This window comes from Poeciliopsis prolifica, unplaced genomic scaffold (genome assembly GCF_027474105.1).
Source record: "Poeciliopsis prolifica strain line A6 unplaced genomic scaffold, Auburn_PproV2 SCAFFOLD029, whole genome shotgun sequence".
NCBI classification, from domain to species: Eukaryota; Metazoa; Chordata; class Actinopteri; order Cyprinodontiformes; family Poeciliidae; genus Poeciliopsis; species Poeciliopsis prolifica.
In genome coordinates, this window is record NW_026562404.1 from 4,378,328 (window position 1) to 4,404,360 (window position 26,033).

The 26,033-nt window shown below is 40.2% G+C and overlaps 1 protein-coding gene across 8 annotated transcripts in view; it reads left to right on the forward strand.

Moving 5' to 3' along the window:
• Positions 1-25,800, forward strand: part of scn8aa (sodium channel, voltage gated, type VIII, alpha subunit a) — a 52,721-nt gene extending 26,921 nt beyond the window's left edge. For all 8 annotated transcript variants that reach the window (XM_055049896.1, XM_055049898.1, XM_055049902.1 and 5 more), the window contains exons 15-27: positions 693-866; positions 1,006-1,362; positions 1,449-1,922; positions 3,719-3,836; positions 4,574-4,728; positions 5,485-5,658; positions 11,866-11,988; positions 17,525-17,809; positions 18,217-18,270; positions 18,960-19,097; positions 19,190-19,294; positions 19,387-19,657; positions 20,577-25,800. In XM_055049896.1, the coding sequence (XP_054905871.1) occupies positions 693-866; positions 1,006-1,362; positions 1,449-1,922; positions 3,719-3,836; positions 4,574-4,728; positions 5,485-5,658; positions 11,866-11,988; positions 17,525-17,809; positions 18,217-18,270; positions 18,960-19,097; positions 19,190-19,294; positions 19,387-19,657; positions 20,577-21,736 (3,588 nt within the window). In that variant the 3' untranslated portion in view covers positions 21,737-25,800. The remainder of the gene's footprint in view (positions 1-692; positions 867-1,005; positions 1,363-1,448; positions 1,923-3,718; positions 3,837-4,573; positions 4,729-5,484; positions 5,659-11,865; positions 11,989-17,524; positions 17,810-18,216; positions 18,271-18,959; positions 19,098-19,189; positions 19,295-19,386; positions 19,658-20,576) is intronic.
• The last annotated feature ends 233 nt before the right edge of the window (positions 25,801-26,033 follow it).

A 26,033-nucleotide genomic window follows, 5' to 3' on the forward strand; every position in this document is an offset into this window, starting at 1 on the left:
TTAGTCTTTTTTGATATTTTACAGATAGAGGGATCTTTGGCCATTCCTTTTTCCACAATCTCTCTGCATCATCCAGAGTCCTGTCTTTCACGCTCTTCTCTCCCAAGTTTCTGTCTGGTCTAGGTAATGGCAGATCAGTTTTGTCTGGTGAATCTGCAAGACGCAATTACAAATTATGTCCAGGTATTTCGAAGATTTCCTGATGCCATACGCTATAACAACTTTCCCATGTCCTTTGTAAGAGAAGCGGTCACCTTAGCAACACAAATTGACCACCTTTACTAACAGTGAGGTCGAGGTGCATGGCTGATGGATTCCCATAAACTGTGCGATGGTGGAAGTTATGGGACTGTTGATGCAAAGGAATATTCAGAAACCAGTATGGTTGTGACTTCTGGACCACTGGCACCACTGCATCAGGAACACTAAAATCTGCAGCTGAAAACCAGGTTGCCGGCCTGTCGTGTGCAGAGGCTGTCCTGAATTTGACTCCTGACCTTGAGCTGTCTCTTCCCCTTCTCTCTCTCCATCCTCTCAACTTACTGTTTAAGAAAGGCCACTGTGCCAAGACAATAGAAAATGGCGCTCATATCACCAAGTGTTTTTTTGTGAACTTTCCATCACCTCTCTTTCCTGCAGAACATGCTGCTGAGCCTCATTTATTTGTTCAAATCATGTCTCCTACCCCGTAGGTGTTCACAGGGATCTTTGCAGGGGAGATGCTTTTCAAGCTTGTGGCTATGGATCCGTACTACTATTTCCAGGAGGCCTGGAACTGTTTTGATGGATTCATTGTGACGCTGAGTTTAGTGGAGCTGGCTCTGGCTGATGTTGAAGGCCTCTCTGTGCTGCGGTCATTCCGATTGGTGAATACTTATTTTATCTCCCATCCCTCACAACAACCATTCTCCAAAATCCCTTAAGTAAGAGTGTCACTGTACTTCAGTGTGAGGACTAATCTTTCCACCCGTCACTCCCTTTCTTTCCACCTTTTCCACTCCTCAGCTGAGAGTGTTTAAGTTGGCCAAGTCCTGGCCAACTCTCAACATGCTGATCAAGATTATTGGTAACTCGGTGGGAGCCTTAGGAAACCTCACTCTGGTGCTGGCCATCATCGTCTTCATTTTTGCTGTGGTGGGCATGCAGCTGTTTGGAAAGAGCTACAAAGACTGTGTGTGTAAGATTGCTGCTGACTGCGAGCTGCCTCGCTGGCACATGAACGACTTCTTCCACTCGTTCCTGATCGTCTTCCGGGTGCTGTGTGGAGAGTGGATCGAGACCATGTGGGACTGCATGGAGGTGGCGGGGCAGGCAATGTGCCTCATTGTGTTTATGATGGTCATGGTCATCGGTAACCTGGTGGTAAGCTCCCACTCTGGTAGGCTGTTATTATGTGGCCGCATATTGACAAATTATTGCTCATTCATCAACTTTATGTGTGTTCCAAGGTGTTGAATCTGTTCCTTGCCTTGCTGCTGAGCTCGTTCAGTGCAGACAACTTGGCTGCGACGGATGACGACGGCGAGCCTAACAACCTCCAGATCTCTGTCATGCGCATTAAAAAGGGCATTGCCTGGATAAAAGCCAAGGTGCGCATTCTGGTGGCGAGCCTGCTGCGGAAACCTCCCATGGAGGACGAGCAGAAGCCTCTGGAGGACATGTGTGACACCAAGGTGAACTACATTGGCAATCACACGGGGGCCGACATCAAACGTGACCTGGATTACGCCAAGAATGGAAATGGGACCACCAGTGGCATCGGTAGCAGCGTGGGCAAGTACATGATCGATGAGGACCACATGTCATTCATCCACAACCCCAATCTCACAGTGTGCGTGCCCATTGCTGTTGGAGAGTCTGACTTTGAGAACCTCAACACAGAGGATTTCAGCAGCGAGTCAGACATTGAGAACAGCAAAGAGGTTAGTGACTCGCCAAACATTCAGCAATCCATGGAAATAAAGTGCCTTAAAAAAGGACTTTTAAACACTTTGTCATGTTGCAACTAGAAATGGATTTATTGGCATTCTGTTGGCAATTTTTTAAATTAAGAAATAAGCTTAAAGATTTGCCTTGCAATGATAATCAATCCAGCATCAGACATCTCCTGATTAGTAAAGGCCACCTGAGTGTAATTTAATGCCAGCCTATCGCCAGCTGTTCTGTGACAGCCTCAGAGGATTGTCAGAATACATTAGAGAACAAACAGCATCATGAAGACCAAGAAACACAGCAGATGGGTCAGATGGAGAGCTACAGAGAAGATTATGGCAGATTTAGGTCATAAAACAATACACCAAGCTTGTGAAACTTCACAGAGCAAGATAGATATATCAAAACTATCTGAACATCGAAGAAAAAAAGGCAAACCTAACATTGCAGTTGTGTTTCACCTAAATCACAACTATCAAACTCCAGTCCTTGAAGTGTCCCATGACTTTCAGACGTTCCTCCAATCCAACATAAACAAGTCAGGCCTCCGAAGAGCTTGCCTGCCTGCCCAGGTGCAACGCAGCCATTTGAGTCATGTGTTGGACCAGAAACACAACTAAAGGTTTCAGCACACTGGCCCTTCAGGGACTGGGGTTTGAATCCCTTAAGTTCAATGGACAGCCAAAAGATCCATCAGAGGAGTCAGAAAGAGGGTCATGCTGTGGAGGAGTTGCAGAGATTTACAGCTCAGGAGGGAAAATCTGCATTATTCTGGACAGTATGAAAGAGCAGCATGAAGAGATGTTCTTGAAATCAATAATAAGATATTCCTTTGCAGTTTGCCTCCAGCCATGTAGTGGAAAGATGAGGAGCTGGTCAGATCAGCATGCCAACCTCACCTTGAAAATAGCTGGGGGCAATGTTATGATATATTGATTTCTTCAGCAGGCATAGTGACTCAGGTCAGAGCTGATGGGACGATGGATGGGCTAAAAACAGAGGATTCCTGAAAGAAACTCTGTTTGAGGTTGAAAGAGAAAAGACTTTAGACCAGAGCTGCAGTGGAATAGTTCAGATCCAACAATGTCATGTGTTAGATTGGCCTAGTAAAAATTCTGACCTACATCCAATTAAGAATCTGTAACAAGACTCAAAAATGACAGTTCATAGATGCTATCCAGCCCATCTGACTGAGCTTGAGCTATTTTCTAAACGAAGTTTGTTGTTGTCACATGAAACAATTGAAAAAGTTAAAGGAGAAGACACGTTTTCAAGGCACTGCAATGATCCAACTGATGGTTTTATTTATAATCCTGCTTCTCTTCACTGTGAAGTCTTCTCACTCTGGACAGTAAATGATTGGGTGTGGCAAGCTGCTGTGCTGTGTTCAGACTCTAATGTAACTCCATTACTCTAGAAATGTCTTGTGTGACCGAATCAAGCAGATGGAGTACAGGAACGGATGCCCGCTAACATATGTCTCCTGATAAAATGCATTTAAAAAACTTTCAGTGAAAATGATCTGCCATTTGATATTCTATTTAAGTGGTCATCTGGATAATGTCTGATGCGCTGGATTGCTGTAAAGTGGTTCTCACTAAAAAAAAAAAAAAAAACATTTCTGAGTTCAGTTTTTTTCCACTTAAATACTTAATAAATGCAGCTTTCCTAAACTGTTCTGCAAGAGCTTCCTGAGATTTGTTCTATATCTGAATCTGTCTGTGTGCGTCAATAATTGCGTTGTTTCTTTGCGTCTTTGCACACGTTTGCGTCTGCTTCTCTGCAGCTGGACGACACCAGCTCGTCGGAAGGCAGCACCATCGACATCAAGCCAGACGTAGAGGAGGTGGTGGTGGTGGAGACGGTGGAGGAATACATGGAACCAGAGCCATGCTGGACAGACGGTGAGGCCTCTGCTCGCACTGCTCCCCATTACCTCCACTCCAATCCACACCAGCTTCCCTCTTGGCTGGATGGGAAATAGAAACCGGCAGGATCCCAACACGAATGTTCGTTCATGTGTGGTCACTGCTCATCAGTCTGTCCATCTGATGCTTATCTGTACAAGCAGAACTTCCCTGGAAAAATCTAAATGGTTTCTCCCATCAACCTTAGGTTGCTTTAGGAAGCAGCAATGCAACCGTGAAAATCAAATATATATCTTCAAAAGCTTTCTGTTCAGGATAAATAGGCACAATTGTGAATATTTTTGCAAAATGCACCTCCAAAATATGTCATAGTAATAAGATTACTATGACATAAGTAATCTTATAAGTAATCTAGACTCCATCTTTAATGCTGAGATTTCCAAATGTTTTGCAACTTTTGCCTCAGGGATAATGTCACATGCCTCTTTCGCCTTTTACAAGGAAACATTTGTCCAGAAAAAAAAAAAGATATTTAATAGAATTAGTTACAGCTTTAAAAAAATGTTGGCTATTAAGATGTCACAATCAAGGCTGTTAACCTTGTGCAATATTAAAAGTACAATTTAAATTGAAGACAACTAGCAGGTATAAAATATGTATTCACTCACGCTCTGGAAGATGTCTATTTTTAGACATGGATCAAAACACAGGACAGGACTTTGCATTTAATATTTCTTGCCGCTCTTTTTCTTTTTTTCCCTGTGTGTTTATAGCCTGCGTGGCCAAATATAAATGCTGCGACGTTGACATCACCATGGGCTGGGGGAAGAGTTGGTGGTTCCTGAGGAAAACCTGCTACCTGATCGTGGAGCACAACTGGTTCGAGACCCTCATCATCTTCATGATCCTCCTCAGCAGTGGTGCCCTGGTGAGGAGAACTTGTTTCTACCGTTTGCATTTTTTGAAAACAAAGAAATATAATTTCCCAGTATAATTTACCTGCAAATGGCGCTCCAGTCAAGTGATGGCCGGTTTCTGATTTCTTAGGGATGCACTTTAGTTGCTCAGTGTAAACAGTGGCCAGAATATTTATTTCTTGCCTACTTGCCGTGACTGTAGGCAAAAGAACATTTATTTGTTTAATCAATGACAAAAATGCATTGAACTGAGATTTACACTGTCTTCACCATCTTCTTTATATTATTAGCAATTAGCATGTATAGATAGCATCAGTCTACATGTGTCTTGATTAAGAAATCTAGACTCCATCCTTAATGCTGACATTTCCAAGATTTCCAAATCTAGCAAGTTCCATGACAATCAGAGGTTGAAAAATTTGATCGATTATAATGTTATAGTATTTTCAGCCTGTCTGCTGAAGTCTGATATGGTGAATCATTCTCCCAAGATGAGCTGAAAATAAAGGTAAAAATGAGTTAGATAAATGGAGATGTAGGTTTGTCAGCCTGGTTGGTGGAGGACCTTCAGTGCTTATGACTGATGAATTGTCCCATGAGTAAATAAGGTATCTATTTCTGAATAGGCCTGAGCTCAAGCAACTAAAAGTGCTGCTAAAATGAAGTCTGTAAATTATTACATTAAGGTTTGTTTTAAATCTGTCATGCAGAGGAGGTTTTTGTCCCGTCATGGCCGTGTCTGTCTTAACTTTTCTGCTTTCCTGCAGGCTTTTGAGGATGTGTACATTGAGCAGAGGAAGACCATTCGCATCATTTTGGAGTACGCCGACAGGGTTTTCACCTACATCTTCATCCTGGAGATGTTGCTGAAGTGGGTTGCCTATGGCTTTGTCAAGTATTTCACTAATGCTTGGTGCTGGCTGGACTTCTTCATTGTGGATGTAAGTCAAACTCTTCATTTTTCATTTTTGGGTAGTTACTTGCTGAATCACACCCTGGTTCAACAATATCAACACACTGTTAGACTCCAATAGAGCAATATTGCTATGACAGCTTAGAAATATTTGGTTGTTTTCTGTTAGACTGTTTAAAATCAAATTAAATGCATTATATAGCATTTGATTTGCATTGTTCTGCATATGTGTTGCCCCTTTTGTTGTCTATTGGGTGTGATTACATGTAAAAGGTCAAGATATTTAATAAATATCTGCTTTATGGTTTGCACAAGGTGAGAGGATGTTTCGTAGCTAGCATCATTAGCATGATTTGCAACTTTTGCCTCAGGGATAATGTCACATGCCTCTTTCGCCTTTTACAAATCCATCCAGCAACACTTTGGGAATCACTGTGAGATGCTTGAATATGTTCGCCACAAAAATCTGCAAAAATAAGCTGCTAATGTTTATTTACGTTTTGGCTTGATTAAATACAGAAAAACATAAAACTGAGTTTATGGAAAGTATGTGTTTTGCTTTCTTTATTGTGTTTTTAAATAATAAATTCTTAAATATATCCACCTCATTCCTGGTGGTGCTGATGTAGGATGGATTGTGTTTGGTACTAAAGCAAGAGCTGCAACAAATTTTTTTTTGTTTTGTCTTGTAGTGATGTAGGTTTTTGAATCAGCTGCCAAATTATGTCTTATTTAGTTGCAATCTCAGACATGTCAAATAGAAATAGAAACTGTGGCTTCAGCTGGTTCCAGTTAAAAATGGCCTTGAAGATTCACGGGACTTCATCTGTGATCAGGAGATTATTTTCCATCAGTTTCCAACAGATGAGGATTCAAGATGAAAGTGAAGAAAGAAAAACATTTTTAGAAACCACCAAAAGTAGTTGTGGTGTTTTTAGTTGTTACCTAAATCCCCACCCCGCTCCTTAAGCACTCACGTATCACCAGGGATGAATTCTGAGTTTCTGAGTCATCTAATCTGAGCAGCTGAAGTTTGATTTTCAGGCAACAGAAAAACAATATTATGCATCCTTAATATCGATTTTGCAGAATATATATATTTTTTAAAACCCAATAGAAAAAAACATTTCCATTGGGTTTTTTACTTAGATTCCAGAAGCAGGTCAAAAAGAGTTTTAGATGACAAATAAGGTATAGTAACACTATAGAAAATGTAAAACGATCCTCTTTTATCGATTTGTTTAGCCATATTCAAGTCATACTCAGAGCAATGGAAGTGTCAGATACATGTTTCTGTAAAACTGTTAGTGCCTGATGTTTGATATGTGCCTCTGTCCTCTCTCTGTGTACTGATCTGCTCCTTGTCTCAGTCAAGACAGAAAGTCAACAACAGAATGTCTTATCTCTATTCCTTGTCCACTTTGCACACACCAATCAGTGGATTGAATTGTATTTATTCCAGTAGTAATATTTAATGATTTTAACACATTTTTCAGCATTTTATTTGAAAGAAATGTGTCAATTTCTTGCCATAATTCTTAGTGGAATTATTTATTCTTTTTTTGAGTATTTAAAATATTCAAATACATAAAGCATAACTATTTTTACTTACTTGATATTGCTTGATTGATCTTCTCCTTAGTGGTACAAGTGTATAGAATAAGAAATCTGATTTTTGACATTCTCCTTGAACTAACCACCTCTCTGCAGTGTCCAACACTTCAGCCAATACCTGTGAATGAACTCCTATCAAGTCAATTGCCAGAAGTTGTCTGCTGGTTTATTTTGAGCCCCTCTGATAACCCCCATTTAGTACTCTTGCATGTATTTTGTCTTATTGCATTCTCAAATTTAACTTTATAATTTATGTGTAGCCAAAAATAGAAATTAAACAGACTGTTTCAGCGGATTTTAATTAATAATGTCAAGGTTTGCCTACATCTGATTGTAGAGTTTATATTGATTTGAATTGCAGCATAACATTCAGTGTCTCTGGTTATTCCAAATGTAGATTCCCTTCCTCTTGTGTGTCGTCTACCCAAAGTACTTCAGGCAATGCGGGGTCATGCTTCTCAAGATGTTAAAACATTTTATATTGAGTGACATCCCTCTCCCCCTCCTCCTTTCATTCCCTCCTGGAAGTGTAACCTCAGGATTGTGGTGATTTTGTGCTGAGATGGTAATGATGGTGGGTGACAGGCAGCTGGCGGTAAGTTTGGTCTTCACTAGCGCTCCCCCTTTTGAAAAACAAGAGCTATCAAAAGCAAGAAAACAAGTTCTTGATGAGTCAGGGCTGTTGTGGCCTAATTGTGCCTCTTCTGTCCTGTGTTGTGGGGTGAAAACATTGCCATTGACTCATAAAGGGGGGCACCATCATTAGACCAGCCTGTTTCTTTGAGTGTGACTGTCTGGGTTTGCTCCTCCTTATTTCCCTGTTACTGTATTTTTTTGTTGCCCATTTCATTTTTGTCAAATTTTTCATGTCAGAGGAAAGTAAACTGTGTACTGTATGATGAAGGACTTGTTTTGCTTTATTTAGTTTTTGAGGAGGGTTTGTGTGACGTAGTTTTTAGCAGTCGACAATAAAAAGAGGTTAGATATTAGCAAATCAATGATGCATTTTATTAGTGAGCCAGAAGACACTTAACTAAGTTTTTACAAACAAATATATAAGCAAGATCAGTATTAAAACTTATTTACAAAAATTATCTTACAAAGTAGCTGCCAAAAGCCGAAATTGGTTAGTGGACCATAAGAAACCCTTCTTATTTTGACAAAATTAAGCAGAGAGTCATACAATATAAAGTTTCTAATTCCTGCTGACAGCTAGCTGGTGCTAGCTATTAGCTAAGCCAGAGATTCAGTTTTGGCAAATTAGAGAAGGACATATTTAATATCTATGACAATACCACTGGCAGCAACATTTGTCTTCAAAAAAACAACAAACTTTGATGTTATATTGAGCAAGTGATCTAGAGTTTTGTTTTTTTGGGACTCTGTGAAAAATAATTAGCATTCTTAAAGGCAGCACACTTTCATTAGACAGTATTTAGCCAAATTGATTGGAAAGTAAGGAAATAGTTTCCTGGAAAATGTAGCATTTTATTGTAAATCCCTGTAAAGTGAAAGAACCTGAATTTGTTGTAGAACCGTTTATAGTTCAGTTCCTTACTTAACTAAAGCATCTTGTAACACTCTTACAAGATTTCTCTAGTACAGAAAGTAAACTTTTGCTAATTTACAGAGGAAGGACCAGAAACACTATGGCAGCCATATTGAATGCGGTTTGCTGCACAGTTAGCCTAGCAACAGACATCATTTGGCTAGAAAACTTGCTACAATGTAAAGAACTGCTTCGTGCAAAATTGATGAAATATGTAAATGTTTGGGACAGCTAACAAAACCTTGAGTTTTAGTTGTTTAGACTTTTTAATAGGCTATGGTGCGAGCAGGTTTTAGCTTAACTCCATAAAAACTTCTTTATTCTCTGAGCAGAAAACAGTTTTGACCAGTTAATACTAGATGTCGGAGGCAGACTGCTCATCACCACTTCACACAACTTACATCAACGAAAAGAACTGTTACTTAACCTCAGTCTTATAACTTAGGTGTCAGGATCCATTCATCTTTCTTTTTCACTCATAAAGCTGTCATGTTTTGTTGTGTTTTCCTTTTGTTTTTAGTTTGCTTTTGTTTGGTTTGTGCTATCGTCATCATGGGATCACAGCCCCAGATGTCATTGGCCTTGCCTTGCAGAGCTCTGTGAGAAGGACGCTGAGACAGTGAGGCCGCTACCGCAGAGCTGGCCCAGCTGGGGGCCAGAGCCCAGGGGCCCCGAAAGGGGGGCTCTCCAAAGGGGTCAGGCTAAAGGTGACAATTATCCCAACACTGTAGTTTAGATTAAGGCAAAATCTTTATTTAACTGTGTGCCCATCAGAATAGCTGCTTATTATTTTTGAAATGCAGAGTTTTGGTTTCAAAAGGGGTTATGCCACAGAGAAACTGCTCTGAGCAATGTTGGCAAAATCTAAACGAGAGCCCTGTCTAGATGTCTGTGACTCGATGTTTCAGCAGTAAGAGGAATCCTCTGAGAGGAGAAAGACTGAATGCATTCTGACATCTACCCAGCTGCTTCTTCTTGAAATTCGTTCAAATGGTTTACATGCTCTACCTGTTGTAGTTTTTCGCTGATGATTTCATCAGTCAAAATGAAGATTTTGCCAGTCTCAAACCTCCCTCCGTGATTTTGGTAAGCTTTGGATGTTGTGTACTTATTGCAGTGAGTTTGACCAGTTGGTGTCGGTGGCTGGTTGGAGGTGCTTTCACATGTGTTTACTGTTGATATTTTTTCCTTATTTGTAAGGAACTGGGACTCCCCCTGTGCCACTACTTCTAGCATTCATCTCAGCAAGATTAATTCAAGGGAAGAAATGAGAATGAGAAAAGAAATAATAAATTTCTGCAGCTACGATTAAATTTTTGCCTCTTTAACAAAACAATATATTTTATAATGGTGATTGAAAGACCAATTCTTCAACATGGAATTAATCTACAGTGCAAGGATTTGTTCAATCCTTGCACTGTAGATTTTTCAACCAGACATCATCAAATGCTATTTTAACTCTTTGAAAAATGTTATTCCTACATCAGGCAGCCATTGTGGGACTGTCACTAATACCTGTTGATGCATATTTGACACATACCTATTATCTTATTGTAAACACTTTGCCCCTATCAAACGTTCAATGTTTGGCAAGTTGTAGCTAATGCCCCTAATTAATTTTTTTATAATATTCAGATTAACTATATCTACCTTATTTAGCACAAATTATTTATTTTTAACATAACTATATAGTTTTAATAAAACACTGATGTGATGAAAGGCACTTGCTTGAAAGTGTTTTGTGTAAGAGGCTTTTGAATCATATTCCGGCGTACCACTCAATGAAAGACTTCGTCTTGAAAATCTCTTCCTGTAATGGGGTTTCTAATGAGACTTCCTCAAGCTGCACCAGTCACTCAAGTCTCACCACTTTCCAAAGAACATTAGTGTAGCTAATGGACCACACTTCCCATTTTCCATTTCTTCCTTGGTCTACAATGCAATACTGTGTTAAGTCCAGATCCAGCTGCACAGCCTCAAACCATAACTCTGGCCATTGCAGATAATGTTCCCACTGATTTGATTACTTATTCTTTTGAGATAGATGCAGTGATGTTTGTGGGATAATGACCCTACTTAGGGATGCATTGAGCGTCTTTAACTGTGGTGGGTCACGTTAAGCGTTTCTTAGCTGTAGGAATCCCTGGATTTGCTGATGCTGGACGGGGATCAGGGGCTGCACCAGTTTCTTTAAGATTATGTCCTGTTATTGTTGTTAACTGTGTGTAACTCAACTGTATTCTGTGTTCTTTTGTCCTTTCAGTGCCATCCAGTGCTAATAACTATAACCGGTGTGCCCTTGACCTCCATCCCTGTTTTCTTGTGTGTGGTTCATGTGACTGTGGCTCTCCTTTTTGACTCTAAACGCTGTGTGACAAGTTGATTTGATGTCTGAGAAGGAAAATGACTTTATGACACTCTTGTACATGCTCACCTGTATTCTTTCTCTTAGGTTCCGTTAGTTTCTCTGTCTTAAATTATATGGGAATTTATGCCTGAAGAGCGACAAGGAGAGACAATGTTAGAGGGGCAAGGGTAAGGCTCTCAAGTCTGTTGGGTTTTTATCAGCTTCCACAGGGCAATCTCTCTCCTTAACCTCCCTCCCCAAATCCTCCTCCTCTGCTCTTCCAGTCCTTTCACTTGTATCTTAACCATGTAGCACTCTTCTCTCTCCTAATTTACCCTCTGTTTGAGTTTTGTGTTCTTATCTCGTCTCTCTTTCTCTCTCTCTCTCTTGCTTTCTCTCTCTGTTTCTCAACCACAAATTTCTTTGCAGGTACACAGGACTTTTCACTTCTCGTCAACAGCCCCCAAATAACAGCCAAATCCCCCTAATGGCCTACTGCTACTAAAAAATTTTTTACCACACACACAAAACCTATACTAAACAATGACCTTCTCTCTCAGTGTATATACATGTATAAATGCAATATTATACATGCATATACATGCATAGATTTATGTGTGTGTGTCAAGCAACTCTCCGCCTACACCAGGGCCGTCTCTCTTCCTTAGTGAATATTCTCACTTCTAACAGTTTGGAACCTCTTTTGCTTCTCTGTTTTTGTGTAGGTGTCTATAGTCAGCCTTGTAGCTAATGCGCTGGGCTACTCCGATCTAGGGCCCATTAAATCACTCAGGACACTAAGGGCCTTGAGACCCCTCAGAGCCTTGTCACGTTTTGAAGGGATGAGGGTAAGATCCAAAGCTAAGCAGCTGATCCTTCCGCATGCCCATTGAACAGTTTAAAGCATGCTACAACTGATCTAAAGGCAAAGTAAGAGAACAACAGAAAAGAAAAATCAGAAAGTTTGGGGGACTGGTTCTAGAAAGCTAGGAAATGAAAGCCAAAAAAATCACCTTTCCATGCGCAGTGCTGCACCATGCCTTTGTTAGACCGAAAGAATAAGTCATGATGCAGCTGGGAGTAAAGTAAGAGCAAAATCACATTTATTTGGATTGGATTTCTTTGACAATTCAACGTTTTTCAAAAGCCTGCAGAAAACCGATTTGCTCGAAAATCAGAAATCTAAATTTTTCCACAAAAGCTGCCTCATCACATCAGAGACGAACTAAAAGTTCAGACTACCTCATTGTTTTCTTTTCTCACTGATTGGCCAAAGTGAATGTGAAATTGGTCCACGCTAACCTAACTTACATGTCATTTCATAGAGCATTCAAACCAACAATTCAATCAACCACTGCTTTCAATTGAGACCCCTCCACCCCCACCTCTCCACATACCCCTCTTCCTCCTCTTCCTCCTCCTGCTCCCATAACCTCCTCCTTCCCCAGTTCACACCATTCTCCAATGCATTGAGAACAACCAGCGAGAACCGAGGGAGCTGCAGGACACCAAAACACCTCTGCCCAAAACCAGTCACACCAAAACCTTCCCTTTAGAGGAGTCTGTTTTATGCAGACAATCAGCAGAAATGACTCTCTGCAGGAGTATGTCTTGTTTTCTCAGCAGCCTCATCCAGTGGTGGTTACTGCTTGAATGGCGCTCTGGGTGAGCTGCATCTTCAGCGCCCCAACAACATCCTGACATAGTCCTTATGCTTTAAAACACTGAAAATATCTTGTGTTTTCTCAAATGGACTAAAGGTTTTGTGTAATTGAAGTTACTATAGAGAATTTTAGAAGAACATAGTGCAGGTTTGACCAGTCAAGACACTTTAGATTTTGTGTTATGGAAATCCTAACATAGTCTTTAAAAAGATACAACAAATGCTGCCAATTTTTTTTTTGTTTTACTTATTTTTCCTTTTTAAATATCTGCTCAACAATAAACTAAAACAATAAACATTATAGACAAAATATTTGATTAAAACAAACAAATTCGTCTGCTAATGCATTTTGGAAAATCTCCTGGTGTTAAGTTATTGAAGTCACGGATGGCTTATATGTGGAAAAAAAAAGAAAATCCACTTCTCTGGCCGCCCACCTGGGTGTGCCGCCCTGAGTAATAGCCCATAATATCGTCACTGGTCTCCTCCAAAAAATGTGCAGATGTGATTATTCATCCCTGTGACTGGTGTACCGATAGTTTGCGCCTGGTTGTTGTCACCCGTAGTTCACTCTTTCTCTTTCTGAATCTCTCGACGTCTCAGTTCAAGTCTCCTCTATCTTTTGCTATTCTCATCCTCTTGTTTGAGATTCTCCTTGTTAGCTCAAACCTTCCCCACCTCCTCCTCTTCATCCCCAGCTTCCTCCCCTCTCCTTCACTTCCCCAACCCCACCCTCCAGTTTTTCCACTCCACCTCGACCCAGTGTGGCTGGGCCGGTCCGCTGAAGGGTCAAACACACTCTTTCCTGCTTGTCCAAGACCTTTATATATCAGAGATGGAGACATAAAGCACACACTCACAGAGTTGTGGCTTTGGGAAGAAAGTATTTGTTAAACTTCTGCCGTCATCTGACGTTGGAGTGACTCACCTGACTCGCTGATCTGCCATCAGCAAATTCTGCAGGCAGATTTACATCTTACCTGCTGAACTCTTCAAAGCTATTTTGAAGCCGTCTTGTTATTTGCGCATGCAGGCAGAAGCTTAGCAAATATGCTAGGCAGCCATTTCACTGACAACATTTCTGCTCTCATGTCATAGCACTTTAGCACATACAGCAGTCTCTGGGTTCCTGTTGCCTTCCACTCCCACAGGAAGTGAAGCTGGGAGGCAACAACGGGCCCGGTTAAATTCTGACTTTTGAGTTCTGGGTTGACGGTGGCCCGCAATTTGACAGCTGTCAGACAAAACCCTTAACCACACACAGAAAATGTGTCTCCCGTATCTCCCTCCACCCAAAAATGACAATCAGGAGTAGAAGGCCTCTGAAATTAAAAAGAAGGCCGATTACTTTAAATTGTAGATATCCAGTGACTAAAATGTGATGCCGTTGGACATCAGCAGACATCAATGCTTTTAGGCCCTGGATAAGCTTCATGGATGGTTCGCTGAAACTGAATTGGTTTCAACTAAAGATCTTGTCATTTTTGGGGCTGAAAAGCATTCCACATTTGCTTAAATCAACCGTTAATGGTAGTACCAGTGCCCCTGTGAATCAGCGCATTCACTGGATGCACATGGTGAGAAAGGTGAGGGCGGCCCAGTAATGCAAAAATGCAAAATAAACAAAATAATAATTTGACCCTGCTGTATCAGTTTCTTTTCTTTATTTTTTTTACTATGTCTGTGTTCATAAATTGAGTTACTGTTTTTGTTTGAACTGAAAATGGAAAATATGAGGTCAAAACAATAAATAAATGAGTGGGGAAGTACATGAATGGAGAGATGACACAATAGGGACGAGATTTAAAATGTTAAACTGATGAGAAAATAATTTGTATTTGCTGCTGCATCTTGTCACTTAAACTTTAACGTATTTCATTGTTTTTTAAATAGACAAACACAAAAAGGGATGTTTTTTTTAAAAACTTCTTTATAAATAAAAATCTGAAAAGTGAGGTCTGTTGAGGTAAACTGCAGAGATACACAGCGAGGAAAGTTCAGTAGTGGGACAAGTTAAAGTAGGATGATGCTGAAAAAAGTCACTGGGATTTTTGAGAAGCACAAATCACCTTTGACTGCATCTGCTGCAGGCGAGTTTATTTGGGATTAATCACAGGTATGAGAGAAGTCGAAACATGCAGCTCTGTAATAAAACTGATTCCTCACTGCACATCGTTGTTAATTGCTCCACTTTGCTCCATTGTTCTGGTGCTTATGAGCCAAACCATCAAACATGGTGGTGGCTGCGTCATGCTATGGGGAGATGTTTCTTCTCTGCGGACAGGTAAGATGGATATAGTTGTTTTGTTCCTGGAGCAGATATTTACCCTGACAGATCAGCAGGTGCAAACACCGGTTCTACTCAATATTGACTTGCGGGCTTTAGATACAGGCATGCCACACTTTTCAGATTGTTATTTATAGAACATCTAGAAAACTCTGAGAAGGTTTTTGTCCACCTCACAATTCCTTGCTAATTGGTGTTGATCTGTATCTTAAAATTCCAAAAAGTCAATCAAATGAGGGAGCAGAAAAAAGTTGCAATGTGGCAAAATGCTGAAAGTTAACGATGCGTTTTCAGTCGGAAACTTTGCTTGACAAGCAATGTCTATTTTTTATTTTTTTTTTTTACTTGTCTTTCTTTTTCTCTTGATGCTGCTTGCTTTTAGTGTTTTGGGCAGTGTGATTAGACAATAAGTATAACATCAACCAAGTTTCAGTGTATTATTTTTCTTCTGGCAAATCTGCTTGAGGACAATGACACCTAAATAAATATTAGTTGCAGTACTCTGCCAATTATGCTTTTTTATTTTTTTTAAAAGAAACATTTCAAGGCTTATCCGTAGGAGGGAGACACTCATTGCACATTGTGCTAGCAAACTTCAGCAATAATCTCTCTATCCACACATTCCTCTATTTGTTTATGTATTGATTTGAGCGGATTCTTGAGATTGCACAATGCCATGTAACACGCATGTGTAATAACTGCCGATGCACATTCTGCATTTTTGAAAGCCATTTTCCCTCTTTCTGAGAATGCTTTCTACACAGCATGGCCTTTGTTATTTAACAGAATTTACTTGAAAGCGGTAAGATTGTAACTCGAATCAAGCAAAGAGTCATTCTCTCAGCGAGTTTGCTGGCACCACTGTGGAAAAGTAATTCTGCAGTCTGTTGTTTTGTAATTTAGCATTTGAGATTTGAGGAACTTTCACAAGTGTGCCCTCCATTATTTCTGCGTTCAGCGCTGAGAGAATCCCGCTCTTAGAGCTCCTCCCTGTCTGTTTGTTAAGAGGAGGGAATATGGCTCCACAAAACGGGTCTGCCAAAGAAATGCATGCTCAGCTGTCTGCCTGAGAGCTGCTGGTTGGCCTGCCTAACACTAGTCATGAGCGGTTCAACAAGTGCTGAGCTTTTGAATCTACAGTAAGAAAATGAAAAAAAAGAAGAACTGAGCAGATTAGAGATCAGAAGTGTGGGAAATTTTTCCCCCTAAATTTTTCCATTTTGTTTTGAGATGGGCTTGTTATGGAGAAGAGCTACATTAGAGAGATGAACTGCATAAGGTTGGGGTGGCTAGAGTGGACACTTCATAGTGATATGGCAAACACTTTTTTGTGTTTTTTACAGATTAATCAAAACACTCAAATTTTACTGCTGGTTGAATATATAAATATCTGCTCACACATTTCTGAGTACAAATTTTTGAGGTTACAACATGAACCTTCACTGAGTTGTGTGTGTCATTTATTATATTTATTTTCATTTTTGGAGAAATATTTTGTAAATTGCACAATTATTTTCTGATAATCATTTGAAGTATACAAAAATAAAACATGATTTTAGTAACGCTAAAACCAAAACTGCACATGCATCCTAATTAAAAGAAAGGAGGGTTCAAAATATCTCCAGCTATTTTTGTAATGAATTCATACAATATGAGTTTAAGTTTTTATTACTGAAATTTCAACTAAATTCTAACTTTTAGTTTGATTATGGTTTACAGATAATGAAAGGTGTGTCAGAGATACAAATAAATGTGTATCTCTGACACACTAATTTTCAGACACAAGTTTTCCTTCCACTTAACTTCCCATGACTTGTGCTGCCCACAGGTTATTGGCTAACCTTCATTCTGCAGGATGTCATGGACCCTGCTGAAAACTTTAAAGTCAGTAATATTCCTCATTATTTCTGCATTGAAATCATATCGTCATTGGTTTTTCAGAGGTTTTTTATTAACTGCAAGCCATAATTATCAAAACTTAAAGAGGAATATTTAAATATATTTACTCTGACAATTCAGTACAGTAAAAAATTTGGCTTCTCTTTGTAAATTAGATTTTAAAAAATGAAGCTATTCTTTATGGAGATGCCCGTTTATTGGAACAAAACAACAAATCTCAACATGAATGCTAAAATTTTTATCTGAAAGAGAAAAATATACTTTTACAATATAAATGAAACATTTTACATCTTGTGACATTGAATAGATTTTCAGCTCATTTTTTGTGTTCGAGTGTGAACAAAGCAGCTTTAATCCCATTCTTTGACACGCTATTGACTCTGATGTCAAATCTTAAAAAGACTTACTAACAGTTTTAAGGATTTTTGTGTAATGCCATAACAATATGTAGTGTCTTATCTGAGGGGTGAACATGAACTGGGTTCGTTTCGTGCTTCTCACACTGTTATATCCTTTCTCCCCTGGTCTGGTTTAGGTGGTAGTCAACGCCTTGGTGGGTGCCATCCCTTCCATTATGAATGTGTTGCTGGTTTGCCTCATCTTTTGGCTGATTTTCAGTATCATGGGGGTCAACTTGTTTGCGGGCAAGTACTACTACTGTTTCAATCAGACATCAGAGGAATATTTTGATGTCGAAGTTGTCAACAACAAGACCCAGTGTGAGGCGCTCATTAGAGATAACCACACTGAGGTCAGGTGGAAGAACGTCAAGATCAACTTTGACAATGTGGGCGCTGGCTACCTCGCCTTGTTGCAAGTGGTGAGCGCGTCACTTCTCCTCCGACTTCATTTTCTGTTTCTCACTAACTTGCATTTATTTCCTCATTTTCCTGCACACTTTCTTTGATGTTTGTTTTTATTACTTTTAAGCATCACTCGAAGGCCCGCCTATGCTTTATTTGTGTTTTGTCTTCCACAGCACTGCGATAATGCCTTTGCTTCATGTTCATTGAGCATTTATGAGTGTGCTTCTCCATGCCTTTTTTCTTCATACACGTTTCTTTCCATGCACAAGCTGTACTACAGGACATGCATCAGTTTCGGTTTGAGTTTGCGTCTCCTTTAATGATTATAATCTTTTATAGTTATTTTTTTTTTGCTTGTTTTTCTGGTCTGCTGAATGGGGTTGAACAAATGTAAAATGTAATATTGTCTCTCTTTCAAAAGGCCACATTCAAAGGTTGGATGGATATAATGTACGCTGCAGTGGATTCTAGAAATGTATGTTCACTGATTTATTTGAATATTTATTCACTGCTCCCATTGTTGTTATTTAGATTAATAAAAAAGTCTGAAACCTTTTTTTTTCCCAAGAATTATTTTTGGTATATGCAGTAAATTAATAAAATTACACCCAAAAAAGATGACAAGCCAAATTAAAGCAATTAATCTGTCTGCTCACTCTGGAAAGCCTTTTTCCTTCCTTTCCATCTTTTCTTTGTCCTTTATCTTTTTCTTTCTTGTATTCTTTCTAAACCCCACTCATTTATACATTCATTTTTTTTATTTCTTGACTTTTTTCTCCCTTTCTTTCTTCATAGTTTAATACATAGTTTAATATAACTTTGTGATCTCTCTTCTTTCTTGCATTTTATTATTATTCCTTCCCTTCTTGAAACCTTTCATCCTCCTTTGTTTGCTTTATACAATTTACAATTGTACTCTTTCTTCTTTCCTCACAGTTTTTTTTATATTTTATTTTTAAACTCAACCCACTTTAGGCATAAATTTGGACAATTTGGATAATTTGAGTATTTTCTACGTAAAAACAAAGTGAATTTTTAACATGTACATGTGTAAGAGCCCAGACTAACCCAGTCACCTCATGTCAGATTGACAGATTTTTCTTGCCTGTATTAGTGAATGAAAACATATTTGAACTCTAAATATTCTGCCTCTTTTCTTTTAAGGTGGAAGACCAGCCCAAATATGAAGTCAACATTTACATGTACATCTACTTCGTTGTCTTCATCATTTTCGGGTCCTTCTTCACCCTGAACCTCTTCATTGGTGTGATCATTGACAACTTCAACCAGCAGAAGAAAAAGATAAGCGCTGCTCTGTCTTCAAATGTTTTTCACTTTGCTCTCAGTATCAAACAGGAACGTGGTTTTAACCAATGTTCTGTTTGTCCCTTTACTTTGGAGGTCAGGATATCTTCATGACCGAGGAGCAGAAGAAGTACTACAACGCCATGAAAAAGTTGGGCTCCAAAAAGCCACAGAAGCCCATCCCACGACCGCAGGTGCTTATGGGTGCTTTGTTTGGTGACCATGCATGCAAAGAGTTCATTTGATTCCTCAGAAATCTCATCGTCTTTCCTCCCTGTTGTTGCAGAACAAGATCCAGGGATACGTGTTTGACTTTGTGACGCAGCAGGTCTTTGACATCTCCATCATGATACTGATCTGCCTCAACATGGTCACGATGATGGTGGAAACAGACGATCAGTCAGAACAAACAGAAATGGTCCTCTACTGGGTCAACTTCATCTTCATCGTGGTCTTCACCACAGAGTTCTTGCTGAAGCTTTTCGCGCTACGCCATTATTACTTCACCAACGGATGGAATATCTTCGACGTGGTGGTTGTCATCCTCTCTATCGTCGGTGAGTGACGGGCGTGGAAAGTGTGGCGCAATGAGCAGATATGAGCAAATTTACAGACTTTTATAAGTCTTCACATCTCTTGACGTGATAAAAATTGAGTTATTGTATATAACCAACACAAGGTAGCATTTAATTATGAGTCGCCACAAAAAGGACTCTTGATATTCAGTGATTTTTCAATGAAAACAATACTAATGTTTACAGACACAAAGTTTTACTAATTTTGCAATTTTTTGTTTTTGCTTTTTTTGTACACATTTTAGATAAATAATAAACTGTTTAATATCAGGCACAGATAACCTATAGAAACCTAAACCTAATAAGTGATTATAGCACCCTGTAGAAACAACAGTGTCTTACTTTGCTACCATTGAATTTTACTGACTAAATGTTTTAATTCACCCGTTGGAGGGACTTTTTCTATTCTGTTCAAGATCATATCACAGCATCTCAATGCAATTTAAGTCTGGACTTTGACTAGACTGCTCCATAGCATATTTTTAGGCAATTCAGAGGTGAATGTCCTGATCTGCTTCTCTTCCTGCACAACACAAGAGAGCTTTAGCTTAAGGTCCCAAACTGACGGCTGGATATTAACTTTCAGCAGGGTTTCTGTTTATGGCAAACTGTCAAGGTACTAAAGAAGCAAAGCAGTGCTTGACCTATGTTAACATATTATAGAGAATGCTCTGCTTTGTTGTGAACAAAATTGAATTTTCTGGTCGTCTTTTAAATTGCCATGTGTAGCAGAAAACTTTGGCTGCACATGTGAAACGTGATGGTGGCAGCAGCATGCTGTGGGAGGCTTTCTAATGTCACAGACTTGTAGTCGCATCATATCAAATGGTATTGATACGTTTGCTGGGTGCTAGTTTTCAAGCAACTTTCTTTTACTAATTATTCTTTTTGTTCACCTCAGGTATGTTCCTGGCTGACATCATTGAGAAGTACTTTGTGTCACCGACCTTGTTCAGGGTCATCAGGTTGGCTCGTATTGGCCGGATCCTGCGTCTGATCAAAGGAGCTAAAGGCATCCGGACTTTGCTCTTCGCCTTAATGATGTCCTTGCCGGCCTTGTTCAACATCGGCCTGCTGCTCTTCCTGGTCATGTTCATCTTCTCCATCTTTGGCATGTCCAACTTCGGCTATGTAAAGCACGGAGCGGGTATCGACGACCTGTACAACTTCGAAACCTTTGGCAACAGCATGATCATCCTGTTCATGATCACCACGTCTGCCGGCTGGGACGGCTTGCTGCTGCCGATTCTGAACTACCCGCCGGACTGCGACCCCAGCTTGGAGAACCCTGGCACTTCGGTGAAGGGCGACTGTGGGAATCCCTCAGTGGGGATTTTCTTTTTTGTCATGTACATTATTATTTCTTTCCTGATCGTGGTTAACATGTACATTGCCATAATTCTGGAGAACTTCAGCGTGGCCACTGAGGAAAGTGCCGATCCGCTCAGTGAGGACGACTTTGAGACCTTCTACGAGATCTGGGAGAAATTTGATCCCACTGCCTCCCAGTTCATTAGTTTCGCCAAGCTGCCTGACTTTGCCGACGCTTTGGAGCACCCGCTTCGTGTGCCGAAGCCCAACACTATAGAACTAATCGCCATGGACATGCCTATGGTGAGTGGCGATCGCATTCACTGCCTCGACATCCTGTTTGCCTTCACGAAGCGTGTGCTGGGCGACAGCGGCGAGCTGGACATGCTGCGGACGCAGATGGAGGAGCGCTTCGTGGCCGCCAACCCGTCCAAGGTGTCGTACGAACCCATCACCACGACGCTGCGCCGTAAGCAGGAGGACGTATCTGCCAAGATCATCCAGAACGCCTACCGCGCCCATCTCATCAGGCGCGGCATCATCTTCAAGCGGCACATTTTGTCCAGTAACAAGCTTGAGAACGGCGGGACCAACCAGGAGAAGAAGGAGAGCACGCCATCCACGGCCTCTCTCCCGTCCTACGACAGTGTGACCAAACCTGACAAAGAGAAGCAGGACAAAAGCAAGGAGGACTGGGCCAGGAAAGATAAGGACAAAAACCAGAAAGATGAGTGGGAGTCCAAATGTTAGGATCCAGTGACTCCAAAATCCCAATTTAAACACAACGAGAACAGACTTTGGGCCCAGACACCCAACAATGTAGAAAAATCATTTGCAAGTAAGATTAAAAACAAGGAGAAAAAAAAAAAAACCCACAAAAAATGTTTACATACTCAAATACAACTGAGGCAACGTGGTTTCCTATGTTGTCAAAGACGGCTGAACCAAAGGCAATCAGTTTCCTGTGGAACTTCAGCTGCACGGTGACCAAGTTCATTGAAATGAGGAGTAAACACACAAAAAAAACAGGAACTCACGCATTTCTTTGGGGGACCAACTGCCACAGAATCCACCGCTCGACGCCTGGAGCACCGCGGATCTCCTGCCACCACCGCGTGTGGATTAACCCTGCTGCAACGCTCCGGCGCCGTGGCACTGGATCGCTCAGATCCCGACAGAACTGTGTCAGCAGTCTAAAGGAGGGGTCTGTAACTCCTGAGTTTACCGTCTTTATCAAGAAGAGAAGCATAATCATTACCCTGTGGAAGTTTAGCTTTTTGACGGATGCACTAGAGGCGGGGAGGAGACAAAGAGTTTTATTTTTTATTCATTTGATTAAATGTGCATCTTCACATTATTTGAGCAGCAAAAAAACTAAACAAACAAAAAAAAAAAAAACAATAAGATAACATTTATCCCATGTCACTGGTCTTTTCATCCACTCTTTGTAATACTGATGCTGAAAAAGACGTTTTCTAACATGGGCTCTCCTGCTGGAATGGGTACGACTCACTAGTCTGTGTAATTTGGATGGAGTTCCTGATAAAAATAATTTTTGTGCTTGTTAAATGCATAGAAATGACTTGCATGAAGGCATGTTTTGATCAGGACTCATGCATGAGTAATCATAGTCCACAAGACACTAATTGTCAGACCACCACAGTGGCTCAATTAAGCGCTTGAGACTGTCTGCCGAGGAAGCAAGGAGAACGGCAAATGGGGAATGCAGTTATAGGAAATATTACAGAATGACATTTGTATTTCACAAATTTGTACCTGATTTATTTCAACCTCTGCTGAAGTGAACATGGGAATAATCAACGCAGGCGCTCAGAGCCCCGGTCTCGGTTGGAGTCTCTGAATGTTGATCGCGTTGAAGGTTTGCGGCGCAGGCAGAATATCCTCATGTTGAGGCTGCACAGCACTTGGAAGGACACTCAAGCAGTTCTGATCAAATCTGAGGATTTCTTGGTGAACTTTCTGCCATTTAAACTGTCTCTTTCCTCACTGAACTCTGGTGAACGCTATAACCATGAGAGCAGGGGATGTTTCACGCCAAGGAATCCAAAATCCAGTGTGCTCATGTATTGGCAGGTCTGTTGCAGAGGGATCAGGTATAAGATTTGAATTTTCACTTTGGTTGCTTTTTTTTTTTTTCTTTTGTGTTCTCGTTTCAAGACAAGAGGAAGGACTTAAAACTGTGTTGAGGCGAAGGCAGCAGGTAATAGTTTTACTGAGCAACTTTCCCTGAAGATAATCGTTTTATTTACATTGTGAGTTCAGCGTAAGATTGTCCTTGGGATGCGTGTTTCAGGCCGTGCTGTTTAGAAAATTTGAGTTGTTAGCTTTATATATATCTTTTAAAAAAGCCTTTAAGTCTTTCACTGATGTCTATATGATGCAATCTTTCCCAAAAATAAAAGGCTGATGATCGGTGAAAGTGACATCTGATACAGCAGAGGTAGCAGAACATTTTTGCAGGGACATGTCTTGTTGTGCTTAGCATGTGTGGAAGTTGTGGACTAGGAGGAACTGTGAGGCTTCAGGGATGGGTGAAAAATACCAGCGGACCAATATGTAGATCGAGACCCTCCCTTCAGTGTTTCCGATCGACTGCCATGAGAACAAGAGATGAAGGCGAGAGCAGCAGGCGGTGAAGGTGCTTGTTGGTCTTGAGCTGGGAGTGCTGAAAGTCCCATGTTTGTCAGTGTATCATTGTGCTTCTGTGGGACCTCTTTGAACACTGTGTGGTCTTGCACCATCTCTTCGCGAACCTGCAGGCTTCTAAAACGCTTATCACCTGCCTAAAACCAGAGACAGAGGTAGAGGAGCGGGGAATTATGAACAGACCTCACGTCGAAGCAGCTATGTTGTCTAAATAAGCTTTGTGGGTGTTTTCCACAAATAAACCGGAGGCTTCGCCAACTGCCTCCATCGACGTCCTGCCACTTATTTTCTACGCAGTGGAAATTGTCCTATTTCTTAGTGGATGATCAGACACAAACCTGGCATCCGGCGTCACACCACTGTTGCCATTTGGTGTGCTCAACACTGCCTGTACCAATCTATCCCCCCACCCCTGTACAACAGCAAATGAGGTCTGTTTACAATACAAGGTCTCTGAACCAGTTTGGCGGCTGCACACTGAAACCAAATACATTCCCAATGAGAACCACAGGAGGAGCGAGGAAGGCCATCCGAACTTACCCATGTTCATCTTGGATGTAATATTTTAGAGTTATAAACATTCACGTTTAAAAAAATATTTAAAAAGTAAAAAAAAAAAAATAAAATAAAATAACATAAAAGAAAAAAAACACCTGTATATGTACAGTGCAGGCTATGATGTAAATGGCACAAACGCTGAAAAAGTATGAACTTTTTGAGAGAAGCTATAAATATTGTATTATATTGTTTTATTTTAATGGCATGCTTTGTTGTGTTTTTTTGTAAATACAGAATTTTAAAAATGTTACTACTAATAATCAAAAAGTGAATAATAACAATAATATAGAATGGCTTCCAGCTATGCCCTTTGTCACATTTGTTACTTTTTGGATTTTTTGAGACACTTTTCACTTTGTTGACGGTAACTGAATGAAATATAGATATTATATAATTCAAAAAAAGATATATACATGTATACATATGTGTCTATATGTATATACATGAAACAGGAGAACACTGTCACATTTGATTTATGTGCAACACGTTCACGTGGATGTCTAAAGAAAAAAATAATTACAAACTGGTTGTTTCCAGCACTCTTTTCAATGTTGGGGAAAAAAAATAGCTCATGTGCAATGTTACTGGATGTAGCCTGATCATGACTTTAAAAGGATATTGTTACCAGCACATTTCTCACTTAACTGTTGTATCTATCACATTCAGAGCGCACACACACCATTCCTACAGACACACTTCAAGGAAACTTTCTTCACTGCCCAGCAACTTTACAGATGATCTTATTCCCAGATGACATCAGCAAGCGTGACTGACGCGTTCTTTACATACTACGACACTGCCACCGAAACACACGCACGCACACACACGCAAACATGAGTGCCATTGCAGCTCAACACACCTGCGGTCATTTTCTCATCATCATCACTATCCTTTTGTTGAACGGTTCGTTTCTCGTGTTCCACTCTATGGCATGTGCCTTTTTTCTGCTTTTTCTGCAAATTTGGATGTCAATGCCACTCTGAAAAAAAAAAAAAAAAAAAAATAAAATAACAATGAGAAACGTGTCCAAATTGAGGAGGGTGGGGATTTTTTTTTTCTTTCTTTTTTTTGGGGGGTGGGTTGATTAATCAGGGATGTGAGGTCAGGTGTACAAGTGGAGGATCTTCCAGAAATTCAGCTCCCATCGTACTATGTATGAGTGTGTGATGTTAACAGAAAAAAACAGCTAACTTGAAAAAATAAAAAAAAACGTCCTGTTCTTAGTGCTATACGTGTCACTCACTTGGCTTGTGAAAATGCAGCTTGCCTTCTGTACTTTGGTTTGATTTCTTCCATGTTTCTGTTTCCATCTGAAATTTATTTTTGTATCAATATTTGATTATAGGAGTTCTTCTTTTTTTAGCATGGTTAATGATGAGCTTTTTTTTTCTTTTTGCTGAAAGAAAAAATTACTTAAAAAAGTGCTTTTCAAACTGTTATCATTTGACACCGTGACAAAAGAGGATATACAGTACAATACGATGGTGTGTTGCACAACCACTTGGACTCTTGGTTTAGAATATATGAAAGATTGTCTTCATTTGAGCACGAAACTTTTTATTACCAATAAAGCAGCCTTCCAGTTACAACCTGCGTGACTTTTTGGATGTTGAGTTGAATGTTTGTAACTTTGTTTCACATGTACATGTGCATGCTTTCCAAAAGGTTGAACGTTGTTGTTGTTTGACCAGACCGCCTGGTGATGTAAATTACCACGAAGGACACATTTTGAGAGTTTCCATGAATCTCCTGGCTTTCAGTTTCTGATCGACGGCCGTGGTGCCATCCGCTCCTCTTTTTCAGGTGGATGGAACAGAGCTTT